The following is a 17,798-nucleotide window of genomic DNA, read 5'->3' as shown; positions in this document are numbered from 1 at the left end:
TATACCTCAGTAAAAGTGGAAAATGAAAGGGAGAGAAAGTACGGAGGAAGGCTGACAAGAAGAAAGGAAGCAAGGACCTCTGTCGATCCTCTGCCCTCTGGAGAAATGATCATGGTCAGACCAATGCAGCATCACAAAAACATGGAGTCAAGTGATGCAAGCATTACTTTCAGGTCTGCCTAGATTTCTACCGCTGTGCACAAGCTTAGGTTTTGTTAGTAGTACTACCACAGCCTTAACTCAGATCTACGAAATACATACAGGGAACTTTCAGGAAGAAAAATCTTGTTTACAAGATTTATAAAACAGCAGCCAGAAAGAAAAAGGGTTCTGAGTACACATGGCTTTAGTGGGGGGCTGGATAATAGAGTACTTGTCTAACGTGCGTGAGGCCCTGGGGTCAATCTCCAGCAGTGAGAAAGCATAAATAAAAGCAGTGTCAAATATGGCAGAACACTGGCTTAGAAGGGCTATCACAAGTAAAACCACAATGTTAGGGTAAAATGAAAATCCATGTTAGTGCTAAGAACATTCTCCAGAAAGCTTTTGTTGAAACACAAGGTGATTTGAAGAGAAAGGCAATAAATGCTTGCTATAAATACAAAAATCAGAAAGACATTACCCAGAAAAAATGAGCTACTCTTCCTCACAGTAAGTGTTAAGTGTGTGCTTTAGAGACAGCTTGGCCTGTTGTCCTGTAAGATCAATGGTCTCAAATGCACTAGGAGTATGGATTTACAGACACAGAAATCATGCCAATTATGTTGTAAGTATATAAAGCGAAGAAAAAAACATTCCTGTTATAAATGCAGTAGAGCACTGAGTACACTGATGTACTCTTTTTCATTTACTTTTTCAGTTAATATTTTCCAAGCACTTATTTTATACACACACGCACGCACGCGCGCACACACACACATATAAATAATTAGTATTTGGGGGGAGACATGTAACATCATACCAGTTCTTGTCCCCAGAAATTTTCTAACGTTTCTGGAGAAGTGTCCAAAGCCACAGGCTAGGTACTTAACCCAACCAGTACCTTAGGTTGCTCACAGTGGACTGAGCTTTTCATCGCGCAGTCTGCTCACCTAATGAAGCACACTATGAAAGTACACGCAACATCGGCAAACGTAGGTGAAGTGCCTTTCATTTGAATTTAAAAAGGAAATTTGTTTTGGGTATGCATATATGATAGTCCCAGTACAACTCCTAATTTGCATCTCAAGCTACTAGATAAAAGGAATAGCCCAAATTCTTTAACAGCTTGACACAGAGAAAAAAATCTATTCTTCACAGATTTTTGTGAGAAGCCTCTCCTCAGAATGTACAATCAAAAGTCAGTACTCTATGCTAATCCCCAGATCCCAAAGGAAATTTCTTTTCCTTCTTAATTAACTCAATCAAGGCCATATGGGAACATGTGTATACAACATTCTGAGCCAAGAACACTCATACCAATAAGTGAAATGTTGTCTTTAAATAATGAACAATCTAAGGGCTGGAACATATAGCTCAGTGGTGGAGTTCTTACCTAGCATGCACAGACCCTGAGTTTGAGCCTCAAATAATAATAAAAATGAATAATCATACCTAATACAATATATACAAATACAGCAATATTAAATATAAACAACAAAAGCTGGGTATGGTGAAACATGCTTGTTATCTTGGGCAACTGAGGCAGGAAAATTCCTGCAACCTAGAGGCCAGAGTCTTAGTATTGAGTTCCAGGTAACCCTAGGCTATAATGTCTCAAAATATACACTACACATACACACACACACACACACACACACACACACACTGCCAATCATGAAGCCTCAAAGATTAGAAGTTCCAGATCATGCCCAGCAATTTAGTGAACTTGAGGCTAGCCTGGGCTACATCAGCCCTTGTTGCCAAAGCATAAATTAATGAATAAATGAGTAATGCAGTATAATAATCTATATGTAGATAACTAGAGCTACAAAGTACATTGCGGTGGCAGAGGTTAAAAGAAGAACATAGAAAGCAGATCAGCAATGGAGTGGCTAATAACGCAAGAGACAAAGTAGAAGGAATAGGAATGAGAGAAAGAAAGACAATAGCTAACAAAGCCTATGTGTAAAGTGAAGATATAGCCAGATGGTGGCACACACCTTTAATCCCAAGGAGTCCCACCCCACATGCTGAGAACCACAGCTCTTCAAGCACAGCTACTAAGGCCTTAGGTTGTCATGCCTTATGGTGGCCACAGAACCCAATTTGGAGGGTCAAAAAAACCTGAGAAGTTCCTAAACACACAATGCTGGAATACTAACTCAAAATCAAAAGTGCAATGTAATAAATGTAATAAATTTTTAGTGCTAGCCTGGGAGTCCCCATATGATTTCCTTTTTTGGGGTTTTTTTTGGGGGGGGGGGTTTTGGGTTTTTTTGGTTTTTGTTTTTTCCAGACAGGGTTTCTCTGTGTAGCCCTGGCTGTCCTGGAACTCACTCTGTAGCCCAGGCTGGCCTCGAACTCAGAAATCCACCTGCCTCTCCCTCCCAGAGTGCTAGGATTACAGGTGTGCGCCACCATTACCAGGCCCCCATATGATTTCAATGCAGCTTTGTACTGTGCACAGCACTGTGCCACCAACACCAAAGAATGTAGCCTGGAATGTGCCTCGGGGTCAAGCCTACTATTCACTACGTTTTGTACTGTTTAATTATACACATAATCTTTTCCTCTCCTACACAATCACCATGGTTTAAATTGTGTCATCCCTCTGCATGGAAACTCAGAAGTTTTATCTTTTCACTATATCCATTCTAAGATGTTTTATCTTGAGGATTATTGTTTCTGAAGAAGGGTTTCATACAAAGTAACCAGGTACATCCATGTCATTTATACACAGCCAGTTTTCATCTACAAAGGATTGTTTAAAAGATAAGATTTTATTTTACTCTAAATTTTTTTTTCAGTGCTGATAACTGAACCTGGGGTTTTAACACAAAGAATGAGCTATATACTTAGTCCAAAAGAAAATACTTTTAGGAGAGTTGGGGTGCTAGCAATGAAACCCAAGGCCTCTAGCATGCTCAGCAAATACTTTATCAACTGAGCTATATCTTAAGTCCTAAAATGTTAAACTTATTATTGTAAATGTTTGACTTATATACCTATTTTATAAACCTATATACCCAGAGTCAATTATAATTTTTTCAGGGAAAAGTATGTCAAGAGTAGAAAAGGGGGGACTGGAAAGATGGCTTAGCAGGTAAAAGCACTGACTGCTCTTCCGAAGGTCCTGAGTTCAAATCCCAGCAACCACATGGTAGCTCACAACCATCCGTAATGAGATCTGACGCCCTCTTCTGGTGTGTCTGAAGACAGCTACAATGAACTTAGATATAATAAATAAAAACAAATCTTTAAAAAAAAAAGAGTAGAAAAGGTTTTAGAAGTAGTGCTCTTAGGAAATAATTTAGGTATATACACAGTCAGGACACACATGGCCACGATTCCTTAAAGAACCTCTAAGGACCAAAAGACAAAGTTACATTTGATATTAGGCTAAGTGCACTAGACTGCACCTGAATTCTAACCTGTGAGAGAATCTGAGCAGGCAGAATTCTCAATTCACTATATTACCTCAGGGTTACACATATTCATCATTCACCTCCAAGAATAAATTATGAATTAATGAAAGAAAGAACTGCAATGTACTTCACTACAAGCCTCACTTCCTTCTCTAACTCTACAGATTAAAAAGATACACAGCACTGTTGGCACGTTAATACATCACTGGCATACACAGACTCAGTAATTGAATTACTTCATGGATATCACTGACTTATGACCATGATGGAATGTGTAGGCAAATACTTCAGCAAAGTGCTTACAACATGAAATCTTGCTCCCAGGAAGGCTGATCGCCACGAACTGCTACGGTTGTGCTCTTCACGTTCTGGACTTTCAGGGTCACATATGTGTTAAATTTATCTTTGAAAAAAATTGCAAAAAAAAAAAACCAAATGTTAATAGTATTCAGATTATTACCCACTTTCACAAAGCCCTTTAAATTATATAGTATCAGAGGCTGGAGAGACTGTTCAAGAGCAGAGGCTGCTCTTCAAGAGGAAGAGTTCCATCCAGGTGATCCAACATCCTCTTCTTGCTTCTATGGGCACCAGGCACACATGTGGTACATAGACAGACATATATAAGTAAAACACCCATACACATAAATCTTTAAAAAAATAGATGGAATTAAGTGATACCAAATTAAATGTGCAATCAAAACCAAAGTTATTTGTTGTATAATTCAAGGCACAGCAGAATTGTAAGACACATATTTGGGGGGAAGATATGGGGACAAATATCCATAATCCCAGGACCACTCAGGAGGGAGAAGAGAATCAGGAGCTACACAGCAAATTCAAGGCCAGCCTGGCTACACGCAATTCTCCCCCAAACCTTCCAATACATATTGTGTGTGTGTGTGTGTGTGTGTGTGTGTACAGAATACAGAGAGGGCTAACAATTGCAGAGCCCTTGATAAGGACTCATTGAAGAGAAAATTGTCATGAAAGAACTGGATTTCAAGCTTGATCTATAGTTTGCATGAAAAGAAACATTATCATAAAGTTGAGAAAATGAAATTCTCTGAGAGGAGAAACCAAGTACAAATCAAAGGGAGTAACCTAACCCTGAAGCCTCAGATCTAAAGCCCTGCATGTTTATACTTAGTAGACTGACTATGCAGGCCAGGCTGTCTTAAAAGTCACTATGTTGACTTTGAACTCAAGACTCTCCTACTTCAGCCTACTCAGTAGTGCAAGTGCGTACAACCACATGTGGCCTGAGGGTTTGCTTTTTGTATTAAGAAAAACATTTCATAACAGCAAAAAATAAAAACAAAAAGAAACAAAAAAGCTATCATGTTAACTCATCAAAATGCCAAATACTGCTTAAAACAATTCCCTACTGTAAGATACTGTGAGAAAACGGGGACTGCCTCATTTCAAAGGCCTGCGGTTTCATCCAGGTGAGGAGACTGAGACAGGAAGAGCTCACATTTCAGGCCAGCCTAAGGCTACAAAGTAAGACTATCTCAAAGGCAGAAACAAAGAAATGGGGAGGTGGCTTGGTGGGTAAAATGCTTATGGCCCAAGCACCAGGGACTGAGTTCAAGTCCCGAGCATCCTCGAAAAAGGAGCAGAAGGTAATGTGTCTATGACCTAGCTCTAGAGGGTCTCACGCACACCAGCCGAGACCAGAGCACCCAGCTATACTTCTGAAACCTGAAGTACATTTGTATCATAAGGTCTTAAACTTGAGCTGGGGACAGGGCTAAGTGGCAGAGCATCTTCCCAGCATGTGAGGTCCCAAGGTTAACCAAAATTTAAATCTTTTTTCCAGACTGCATGGTGCACAATCCTGGCAGTTGGAAGCTAGAAAGAGGAGGACCCAGAGTCTTGCTAACCATCCAGTCTAGTCAACTGGGGAGCTCCAAATTTACTGAGAACCCGTCTGAAAAAAGGAAGTGGAAAGAGATTTGAGAAAGAGAATCAAGGTCACATCTGGACTCCATGCACACAGATGTATACACATGAATGCTACTAATAATTCTTTTCTTTTAGAAACAGGTCTCTCTATGTAGTTCTGGCTGTCTTGGAACTAGATATGAAAACCATGCTGATGATCTTGATTAGATTCTCCTGACTCTGCTTCTGTGTGGTGTGATTAAAGGGGTGTGCAACCACACCTGGACAAATTTTTTAAGTTTGTATAGGTTTTTTTTTTTAATCTCAGTATAATCTCGTAAAATATTCTAGCTAAGGATGGTAGCTCATGTTTGTAATTGTAGCAGGAGACTGAGGCAGAATTCTGAAAGACAAAAATCCATCTGGACCACACAGCCTTCACTACTAAGTGACACCCTATTTTAAAAATAAATATACATACATACATACATACATACATGGGAATTTACAAAGTACTTATCTAGGATGCATGAGCCCTAGGTTTGATATCCCAGCACCACATGACAGAAATAGTGGTACACACCTATAATCCCAACACTACGGTGGAACAACAAGGTGGTCTGAAGTTCAAAGTCATCCTTAGCTATATAGCAACTTCAAGGCCACCCTGGGCTATGACCTGTCTCACCAAAAAATTTGAAACTAAAAATAAATTTAAAGATGACTTTGATAGACAAGGGTGTGTGAAACCAAAATTAGCAACCTCAATCCTAAATTTGATTCCTAGAACCCACATGGGCAAAGGTCAGAACTAACTTCCAAAGGTTATCCTCTAACTCCACACACATGCTGTGGTATGAGTGTGCATGGGCACACACACATACACACAGAAAAGATAACATAAAATTAATTAAAGTAAAAAAATTTAAAGTATAGTATAGTATAATTGGGTTGGCCAGAAATAAAAGATAAACTTTTCATTGATTAATACAGATAAAAATACAGGTAAACAAAGTTAAATTTTTGTAACAGTGGAGTAATAAATTTCATGAATTACCTTAGCAAATTAAATCAATGCATTTAAGTAGTTAGCTAAATGAAATTATCAATTTTTTATTTTTCTGAGATAGGGTCTTTTATGTAGCCCAGGCTGACCTAGACAAGCAATCTTCTTGCACCAGACTCCCAAATACTAGGATTATAGCAATGTATTGCCATGCCAAACTTATAATTAATGATTCTGTTTTAAGGTTGCTTTTGAGGGGCCAGTGCGATGATGGCTCAGCAGGTAGAGGTACCCGATATGAAGCCTACACAGCCTGGGTTCATTCTCTGGAAACCATGTGGCAGAGGAAGAGAACGGACTCTCCCAAGCTGAATCTCCTCAGGTCATCAAACTTTGCATAGCAAGTGATTTATCCCTGAGCCACTGAGGTTCAGTTCCCAGCACCCACGTGGCAGCTTACAACCATCTGTAATTACAGTTCCTTGGGATCTGTGTTCCTTAAATCACAGCAAGCATGGAAGTGTTGAAAGCAAGGAGGACCAGACTTACCTGGTGAACCCTGGAATTTGGCTCTTTTAACTGCAAGAAAAAAAAGAGGTAAGATTAGGAACCTGATCTCATACCCAACGGAAAAAATCTGTTATTGCCTCCTGCAGTAGCAGCTCAAGTCTGCAGTCCTAGCACTCAAAGCCTGAGGCAGGAAAACAGCTGCAAGTTCAAGGCCAGCCTGCACTACGGAGTAAAAAGGAAGCAAAATCAATCCATGAAGATTAAGAACAAATTCCCTGGGTGTCTGGGAGAGGGCAGCACAAAGTACGGAAAGCATAGATAAGGCTTTGGTCTGCCTTTCTCCTGCTCTGTGTTACAAATGAAAGCCTCCCTTAGCTGACATCCACCCAGCTTAGAACTTCCAAGAGCTAAGTCACTCAGGACTTTCCCAAAGCCATCTCTTTTGGTTTTTTTGGATTTGGTTTTCTTGAGACAGGGTTTCTCTGTATAGCCCTAGCTGTCCTAAAACTCACTCTGTAGATCAGGCTGGCCTCGAACTCAGAAATCCACCTGCCTCTGCCTCCCAGAGTGCTGGGGTTACAGGCATGCGCCACCACCGCCCAGCTCCCAAAGCCATCTTATTTCAGTCAGTACTTATTACAACTAAAATCTATTTCTTTTTATTGATCTAAAGTATGTCTTTTGTAATCTCACATAGTCATATCCTCTCCCCAAATATCCTTTTCCACAGACATGGAGAAAGTAAAGCAGGTCATTGGAGCATGCCTTTAACCCCAGCACTTGGGAGGCAGAGGCCAGTGGATGAGTCTAAAGCCAACTTGGTGGACATAATGAGATCCAGAGCTACATACTGAAACCTTCCCTTTAAAATTTAGAGAGACATTCAGAGAGACAGACAGACAGACAGAGAGAAGCTGGGCTTGGTAGTGCTTGCTTGCAATCCTAGTAGAAAGTAAGGGAGGGCACACACAGACACACAGACAGACACACACACACAAACACACACATACACACACATCAAATTAAAAAAAATGTAGCTTTAAAAATGTTTAAAAAAAAGTCAGACAGTGGTAACATACACCTTTAATTCCAGCACTTGGGAGGCAAAGGCAGGTGGATCTCTTGAGTTCAAGGCCAGCCTGGTCTACAGAGTGAGTTCCAGGACAGCCAGGGCTACAAGAAAAACCCTGTCTCGAAAAACAGAAAACAAAACAACAACAAAAAAATGTTTAATAGAATTAAAATATTTTAAATTGTCATTACACTAGCAATAACTATTAAAATTAAAATGAATAAACTATGCATAAATGAAAAATAACCAACAAAATTTAAAATATATTAGTTAAAATTTTTAAAAATTATCTGGTTGGACTAGTCAATGCCTATAATCCTATCACTTGGCTTCATAGAAGGATCTATGTAAATTGGAGGTTAGCTTAGATTACATGATTACATTAGGTCAGCCAGAACTACATAGTAAGATCCTTTCTCAGAATGGGGCTAAAGGGGGTTGTCTCTGACTACATGCCTGCCTTTGGATCCCTTTCCCTTAACTGGGCTGCCCTGTCTAGCCTAAATAGAAGAAAATGGACCTAGCCTTACTGCAACTTGATATGCAAAGGCTGGTGATATCAAGGAGAGGCCTCACCTTTTCTGAGAAAAAAGGGAGGAAGGGAGGGGAGAGAAAGGGCCTGAAAGGAAAGGTGGGAGAGGAAGCTGAGATCAGGATATAGCTGTAATAAACAACTTAAGAAAACAATGGGCTAAAGAGATGGTTTATCAGCTGACAGCACTCACTGCTACTACAGAAAACCTGGATTCAGTACCCAGCATCCCCCTGGATTCTTACAGCCATCTACAACTCTGTTCCAGAAGATCTTACATCCTCTTCTGGCCTCCTTGGGCACCAGGAACACACATACATGCAAGCAAAAAAATCATACACATAAAATAAAAAAAAAAAAAATTTTAAAGGGGGGCTGGAGAGATGGCTCGGTAGTTAAGAGCATTGACTGCATTTGCAAAGGTCTTGAGTTCAAATCCCAACAACCACATGGTGGTTCACAACTATCTGTAATGGGGTCCAATGCCCTCTTCTTGTGTGTCTGAAGATAGCTACAGTGTACTCATATAAATAAATTAAATAAATAAATAAATCTTTAAAAAATAAAAAATAATAAAAGATACTTTCTCAAAAAAAAAAAGGAGAGAAGGAGAAGAAAGGGAGGGAATTAAAATAGCATTACAGAGCCAGGCAGTGGTGGTACATGCCTTTAATCCCAGCACTCTGGGAGGCAGAGGCAGTGGGATTTCTGAGTTCGAGGCCAGCCTGGTCTACAGAGTGAGCTCCAGGACAGCCAGGACTACAGAGAAACCCTGTCTCGAAAAATCAAATAAAAATAAATAAATAAATAAATAAATAAATAAAAATAAAATAGCATTACATGGGATGGAAGTAATCTTACTATAATTAATAGGTATCATAGATTAACCATCGTGTCTAATAATCTATCCTGAAAAGCACTAATACTACAGCTTTTAAGGCAGGTGATAAAGGAGAGAGAGGAAGAGAGATCAGAAGGGGAAAATGGACCCAATAATGTGCACTTGGGAGGCTAAGATAGAAGACCCACAATGTAAATCGCTAAATTTCATAAGACCTTGTCTCATAAAGCTAAAAAAAATTGCTCAGCTCAGGGGGGTTCACACCTTTAAGCCCAGCACTGAAGAGGCAAGCAAATCTCTGAGTTCTAGGCCTGTCTCCCCTACTTGGGGAGTTCTAGGGCAGCTTGGCTACATAGTGAGACCACAGCGACTCAGATATGAAGCTATCCTAGTTTTAGTTTTGCGCGGTTTTCTGAGACAGGGTCTCACTATGTAGCTTTGGCTGTCCTGGAACTTACTCTGTAGTGTAGGCTGACCTCTAACTCACAGATCTGCTTGCCTCTGCCTCCTGAGAGCTGGGACTAAAGGTGTGTGCCACTGTACTCAGCTCATAGTTTTAGTTGCGTCCTTACATTAGATCCATGCTTCAATTCCATCATTTGGGAGGAGGGGACAGAGGGGACAGAAAGAGCAAGAGTTCAAGGACAGTCTTAAATTAAACAGTGAGTTTTAGGTCAACCTACAAGACCCTGCCTCAAAAATAAAATCCTTATGCTGTTCATGTCTAAAAATAGGTCCATATTACTTTCAAAATGAAATTTTTCTTGTTGTTTGTCTTGGAATATTTTGGGGTTTTTTTTGGTCTGGGTTTTGTTTTGTTTTGTTTTGCCCTGGGGGAGGGGGGCTGGGGAGGGTATGTTAAGATAGACCCCACTATGTAGCCCTGGCTATCCTGAAACTCACTATATAGACCAGGCTAACCTTGAACTCACAGAGATCTGGCAGACTCTGCCTGCCAAATGCTGGGATATAGGTATGAACTGAAAGACCTGGCTTCAACATATTTAAAACAACAAATACACTGGGTAAGGTGCTCCATGACTCTAATCCCAGTACTTGGGGGAGATGGAGGCAATAAGATCAGAAGTTCAAGGTCATCCTCAACTATATAGCAAATGGGAGGCCAGCCTGGGCTAAATGAGACTCTGTCTCAAAAACAACAAATCCATTAAATATATTATTACATATACATCATATACACATTCATATACATATACACACACACCAGAATCAAATACAGTGACACATACCTATAATCCCAGAAGTTGAGAGGTAGAGGCAGGAGGATCAACAGGCTAGCCTCAGCTACATTGCAAGTTCAAGGCTAGACCATAAAACCTTGTTTCAAAAATAAATAAATACATAAATAAATAAGAAAACACTCTATGTTTCAACCTCAATGTCAAAAACAATATATTAAACAGTAAATTTACTGACTATGAAGCCAATTTAAAATTTTTATTTTCAAAATTAAAGCTATTAAGGACTCTAGCACAAAATCCCTCGTTACAAGGTCAGCTTAAATCCAACATCACTCAAACACCAGGTCAATGCAGATGACAAAAATTTATTGTAATCAAGGCACTACTTGAAGTGGAAACTTAAAAGGTTCTTTGAAAAGTCAGCAGTATGGTGTTTTGCTAGGGCAAACACATGAAGGAATGTTTAGCTGAAGTGAACACAGGTGTGAAAAGTTAAGGCAGAGTCGTGAAGGAACATTTCGCTGAAGCAAACACAGGAAAAAGAATGTTCTGCTAAGCCCCAGGGCTCCCAGGGACTAAGCCATCACCCAAGGGGTACACATGGTTCCAGACAAAAGAGTGACAGAGGAATGCCTTGTTGGGCATCAGTGGGAGGAGAGGTCCTTGGTCCTGTGAAGGCTCAATAGAGGCCCCAGTATGGGGAAATTGAGTGGGGGTCATGGGAGTGGGTTGGGTGGAGGAGCATACTCTTGAAGGCAGGAGGTGGGAGGATGGGTTGGGGGTTCTCGGGAAGGGGGGAATTTGGGAAGGGGTTTAACCTTTCAAATGTAAATGAATAAATTCAATTAAAAAAAGAATGTTCTGCTAAAACAACACGTGATGAAAGATTGTTTGCTAACAACACACATTGGTCCACTTTATGTTGCACAGTTGAGATGCATTTGTTGGGACTCCAGAGAGAGAAACACACTAAAAAAAACTTCTGGTGATGTACTGCACTTTCTTTTAATTCTTGTTTTTCTTTTTTTTTTTTCTTTTCTTTTTTTTTTTTTTTTTTTTTTTTTTTTTTTTTTTTTTTGGTATTTTCGAGACAGGGTTTCTCTGTGTAGTCCTGGCTGTCCTGGAACTCACTCTGTAGACCAGGCTGGCCTCTAACTCAAAAATCCACCTGCCTCTGCCTCCCAAGTGCTGGAATTAAAGACGTGCACCACCACTGCCTGGCTTGTACTGCAGTTTCTTGCTGCTTCCTCCGACACAGGCTAATTGGTAAGAGTGATGTCAGCTGAGACAGACGTGCTGAGGCCAGACCCATGGAGGACATGTGATGCTGGAGGGTATAAACAGGACTCAGCACACAGTGTTGGAGGCTAAGCTTGGCTTGCTTATAGAGCTAGTGGGTCTTGTGTCTTCACTGATCTTCGCTTCCCTCAGAGGCACAGCTAAGAACATCCTGGCATTCCTCCTGGTCCCTCCTGTTGACTTGTGCTGAGGCTGAGACCTGGCTGTCTCTGCTAAGTCGTGCCGACTCTACCAAACTGGACTGCTGGTTTATCTGTGAAGTGTTTGCAAGTGCACGGAGCTGCTGCCACTAATCTAAACAGGTCCACTCCTCCCACCCCTGTATCCTTTCCTTCCCACTACCTCTGGTGGGTGGTAGGCCAAAAGGGAGGCAAAAGTGTTTAAGAACCATCATTAAAAATTTGTTTTGTTTTGTTTTTGTTGTTTTTTTGTTTTTTGAAGACAGGGTTTCTCTGGGTAGCCCTGGCTGTCTTGGAACTCACTCTGTAGATTAGGCTGGCCTCGAACTCAGAAATCTGCCTGCCTCTGCCTCCCAGAGTGCTGGGATTACAGGCATACACCACCACCGCCCAGCTAAGTTTGAAAGAAATTAAAGCTACAACTACTCAGCCATCAAGGCTGCAAAACAGACTCAGGATCTGAACTGCAACAACGAGCCAGAATATAATAGAATATTTAAGCTTGCAAATAATAAACATCTGTGCCAAGTAACTGTTACATTTTTCCACCAATCAGGATAGGAGTTTGTTCTTGGGCACGGGAACATGAACTTAAAGTTTAGCCCTGACAGTAAGTTGGAGAAGTTGTCCTTGAGACGGCCAGACTCAGCTGTCTCCTAATAACAGAGGCTCCCCAGGACCTGGGACCTTGAATTTAGTTTCCCCACTATGAGTAAATGGAGTCTGAAAACAAAATGGCAGTATTTAGAACAAGTTTCTTTTCCTTATTCCAAACATCCTTATCCACCCTTTGTATAAAAAAATCAAGTAGAAAAGATGTATGGGAAAATAACAGTCCTTCATTAAAGAATACTGAGGCTCCTAAAGACTACAGATAACATGAAAACCTAAAGTGAGCTAAAGAAAAAGAGGACACAAAACTCTTTCCCCTGGGCTCCCAAAAACAAAGACAAAAATAAGAGAATATGTGCCTATGTCTCAAAAACAAAACAAAACCAACAAAAAAAACCTAACTTTAGCACCTGTTTCTCTAACCTTACTACAGAACCAAATCTGCTACAGGCACTCTTAAGATTATAGGAAATAATCCTATTCACACAGGCTCACAAGCAGTGACCTGGTTCTCTAAGCACAAGAATAGCTAACCTGCCTGGTCATGAGCATGAGACAATTTCCAAAGCCATGTGGCATTGGTTCTCTTGCTTGTTACCCTCCTGCTCCAGAACCTAGCATTAAAGAAGTCTATCACTGAGGTGCAGTAACTATTATTTCCTTTTTATTTGAAGGATAATAACATCTTTAAAAGTAGGAAATATATGTATTCCTATTTCAATCTCATGTAAACATCAAATGCTGTTATAATTATCAGTTTGCTGGCAAATATCTGAATATAAAGATGCAATATGACACCTGCTAACAAACTGACCACAGGAACTGACGAAACTGTGAAGACTGGTTGGCATGATATTCTTTTTCTCACCCCTCCTTTAGTAACTTTCAAAACTGAATACTTAGGGTTTGTCATGCAAACATAAACAGCTAAGTTTGAGCCACAGGGCACATGTGCACATGCACACACACATACACACACACACACACAGAGAGAGAGAGAGAGAGAGAGAGAGAGAAAATAATCTGAAAAAAGAAAGAAAATCACATAGTGAAAAAAAGTATTCTTCTCTTACAGAATGGCAAATACCTTTTCCATGTTTATTCTCAGCCTTTACAATTTTGTTTTTAATATATATGAGTGTTTTGTCTGCATATGTGTCTGTGTACCATGTGCCTGTTTGGTGCCTTCCTAACTGTCAGATCCCCTAGAACTGGAATTATGAACAATTGTGAGTCACTGCTTGGGTGCTGGGAACTGAATCCAAGTCCTCTGGTAGAACAGAAAGTGTCCATAAGTATTGAGCCACCTATCTCCTTATACAACTGTCTTTTTTATTTTCCCTTTTGTTTGGGGGTTTTTGTTTTGTTTTGGGGATTTTTTTTTTGAGACAGGGTTTCTCAATGTAACCAGCCCTGGCTGTCTTGGATTCACCTTGTAAAGAACCTGAGTTCAATTCCCAGCACCCACAGGGTAGCACACAACAATCTGTAATTCCAGCTCTAGGAGATCTACTGCGGTCTTCTGACCTCTGAGGACATCAGGCATGCATCTGGTACATATACATATATGCTGGCAAAACATTCTCATATACAAAATAAATAAATCTAAAAAAAAATGTTTAAGTTATATTAAGTCAGGCATAGTGCTATAAACATCTGTAATTCCAGTGCATTAAAGACTGAAGCAGGAGACTCATAAATTTGAGATCAACCTGAGCTATGCAACAAGACCCTGTCTCAAATTGCAAAAGGTTTTTTGCCAGGCATGGTACACATACCATTAATTAAAGCAGTTGGAGGCAGAGGCAGGAAGATCCTCTGTGAATTCAAGTTTGAAGCCAGCCTGGTCTGCATAGTGAGTTCTAGGATGTGGCTACACAGAGAAACCCTGTCTCAAAAAAAAAAAAAAATGCCAAGGGCTGGGAATATAGCTCAGTAGTAGTTCAAAAGAAGGAGAGGGGAATTTACTTTCAGCAGAAAATTATCCTATATACATCTCAGTAAATGTCAACTATATTTAAAACATCAAAAAGTCATAATTGATTAACAGATGACCACTCACAATATATTTTATTATTATATTTATTTATTTATTTATTTTGTGCATAGATAGATGCCCACATGCCACAGCAGATGTGTGGAGGTCAGAGGACAACCTAGAGGAATTGATTTTCTCCTACCATATGGGTCCCAGAGTAGACCAGGCTGGCTTCAAACTCAGAAATCCTCTGCTGGGATTACAGGCATGTGCCACCACTGCCCAGCCCATGTGTATTCTTTTGTGACTGGGTTACCTCACTTAGGATGATATTTTCCAGTTCCAACCATTTGCCTAAAAATTTCATGAATTCATTGTTTTTAATTGCTGAGTAGTATTCCATTATGTAAATATACCACATTTTCTGTATCCATTCCTCCATTGAGGGACATCTGGGTTCTTTCCAGCTTCTGACTATTATAAATAAGGCTGCTATGAACATAGTGGAGCATGTGTCCTTATTGCATGCCGGGGATCCTCTGGGTATATGCCCAGGAGTGATATAGCTGGGTTCTCTGGAAGTGTCATGCCCAGTTTTCTGAGGAACTGCCAGACTGATTTCCAGAGTGGTTGTACCAGCTTGCAGAGATCCAGGAGAATGAATGGAAATATGCAGCAGTATGGGGCGGAGACAGGGGGAACCTCTAGAAAGTTCCAGAGTCCTGGGATATACAAGGCTCCCAGGATTCCATGAGGATGACCTTAGCCAAAAATGCCCAAGAGTAGGGAGATGGAACCTGAAGGGACCACCTCTAGTAGACAGACATGGTCCCCCAGTTGAGGCATGAGGCCACCCACCCACCTTCAAAAATTTTGACCCAGAATTGTTCCTGTCTAAAGGAAATGCAGGTACAAAGATGGAGAATTGACTGAAGGAAAGGCCATTCAGTAACTGGCCCAACTTGGGATCCATCCCATGCACAGGCACCAAACCCTGACCCTATTACTGATGCCATGTTGTGCTTCCAGACAGAAACCTAGCATGGCTGTTCTTGAAGAGGTTCTATCAGCAGCTGACTGAGACTGATACAGATACTTACAGTCAAACCATTGGACTAAGATCAAGGACCCCTAAAGATAAGTTAAGAGAAAGGACTGAGCCAGGTGGTGGTGGATTTCTGAGTTCAAGGCCAGCCTGGTCTACAGAGTGAGTTCCAGGACAGCCAGGGCTACACAGAGAAACCCTGTCTCAAAATAACCAAGAAAAAAAAGAGAGAGAGAAAAAGGACTGAAGGTGCTGAAGGGGTTTGCAACCCCTTAGGAAGAACAATATCAACTAACCCAGACCCCCTCAGAGCTCTCAGAGTCTAAGCTACCAACCAAAGAGTATACATGGCTGGTGTGTGGCCCCCGGCACATATGTAGCAGAGGACTGCCTTATATAGCCTCAGTGGGAGAGGATACAATTAATTGTGTAGAAACTTGATGCCCTAAAAAGGGAGATGCTGGTGGGGGTAAAGTGGGGGGGGGGGGGCGGTAGGTGGGAGAGCACCCTTTCACAAACAAAGGGGACGTTGGATGGAATAAACAACTCGTGAGGGGGGGGCAACATTGGAATACAAATAAATAAAATAATTTAATAAAAAAGATTGCTTCTTTAAAAAAATGTTGGGGAAGCTCCTTTCCTTTCCTCCACCATTGCACATTCTATCACTGATCCGGCCTCTCGCCATGTCTTCTCACAAGACTTTCAGAATTAAGCGATTCCTGGCCAAGGAACAGAAGCAAAATCATCCTATTCCTCAATGGATTCTGATGAAAACTGGTAACAAAATCAGGTTCAACTCTAAGAAACTGGGTCTGTAAGGATTCACACAATGGCAAGATTGAGAGTTTATACTAGTTGTGGTCATCGATCAGTCCCACCAAATGGAACTCAACTTTTTTGGGGTTTTTTTTTTTCCCAAGACAGGGTTTCTCTGTGTAACCCTGGCTATGCTGGGACTCACTCTGTAGAACAGGCTGGCCTCGAACTCAGAAATCTGCCTGCCTTTGCCTCCCAAGTGCTGGGATTAAAGGCGTGTGCCACCACTGCCTGGTTGGAACTCAACATTTTTAACCTGGAGACTTGCTAATGTCTTAATTAAGGTGTCCTTTGCCCAGTGATAAAATGTAGAACCTTTCAAAAAAGTGTTGTAGAAGAGGACATAGGTCCATTGATAGAGTACTGCCTAATATGCACAAAGCCCTGGGTTTGATCCTCAGTTTATTTGATCCTCAAATAAACCAGATGTAGCGGTCCATAGCTATAATCATGGCACTTAGGAGGTAGAGGTAAGAAAATTAAGGTCATCCTTGGCTATATAGTGAGTTTGAGGACAACCTGGACTATAAGAAATCCTAAAAAAGAAGAAAATAAATTGGTACTATAGCCAATTTTTTGTGGCACACACCTGTAATCTTAGCATTTAGGAGACTGAGGCACAAGGACCTCAGGTTCCAAAACAGCCTGTGCTACACAGTGAGTTCAAGGTCAACCTAGGCTATATGAGACCTCCTTATCTAAGAGAGACCTTATTGGAAAGAGACAGGGATGGAGGACACTGATGATTTAGCCAAGTGTGGTAAACATGCCTGCTATGTAGCACTTAGACAGCCCAGGCAGGACCTCAGGTACAAGACCGGTCTGGACTACATAATGAAACCCTGTCTCAAAAAGAAAAAAAAATGTATTTTCAAGATAATATCCATTACAGCCGGGCGGTGGTGGCGCACGCCTGTAATCCCAGCACTTGGGAGGCAGAGGCAGAGGCAGGCGGATTTCTGAGTTTGAGGCCAGCCTGATCTACAGAGTGAGTCCAGGACAGCCAGGGCTACACAGAGAAACCCTGTCTCAAAAAAAAACAAAAAAAACAAAAAAAACAAAAAAAACAAAAACAAAAACAAAAAAAGATAATGACCATTAGAAAAAAATTAAAAGTAAACAAAGACCTTATGAACACTGTCCGGGTTGTAAGGGTTAAAAAAATGTGTCACAGCTACCAACTAGAAGGATGTAAGATAAGGTGGGGCAGGACTGAAGAGCATTTTACGTGGACAAAAATCTGAAAACAA

General features: G+C 40.8%; 1 protein-coding gene across 4 annotated transcripts in view; it reads right to left on the bottom strand.

Moving 5' to 3' along the window:
* The window catches only part of Unc13b (unc-13 homolog B), a 207,658-nt gene that overhangs the window by 164,459 nt on the left and 25,401 nt on the right, over positions 1-17,798 (bottom strand). For all 4 annotated transcript variants that reach the window (XM_052176333.1, XM_052176334.1, XM_052176331.1 and 1 more), the window contains exons 2-3: positions 7,009-7,038; positions 3,870-3,969 (exon numbers count right to left, since the gene is read on the bottom strand). In XM_052176333.1, coding sequence (XP_052032293.1) covers positions 3,870-3,969; positions 7,009-7,038 — 130 coding nt within the window. The remainder of the gene's footprint in view (positions 1-3,869; positions 3,970-7,008; positions 7,039-17,798) is intronic.

This window comes from Apodemus sylvaticus, chromosome 3 (genome assembly GCF_947179515.1).
Source record: "Apodemus sylvaticus chromosome 3, mApoSyl1.1, whole genome shotgun sequence".
NCBI classification, from domain to species: domain Eukaryota; kingdom Metazoa; phylum Chordata; class Mammalia; order Rodentia; family Muridae; genus Apodemus; species Apodemus sylvaticus.
Note: the sequence above shows the minus strand (reverse complement) of the source record. Positions and strands in the feature narration are given on the sequence as shown.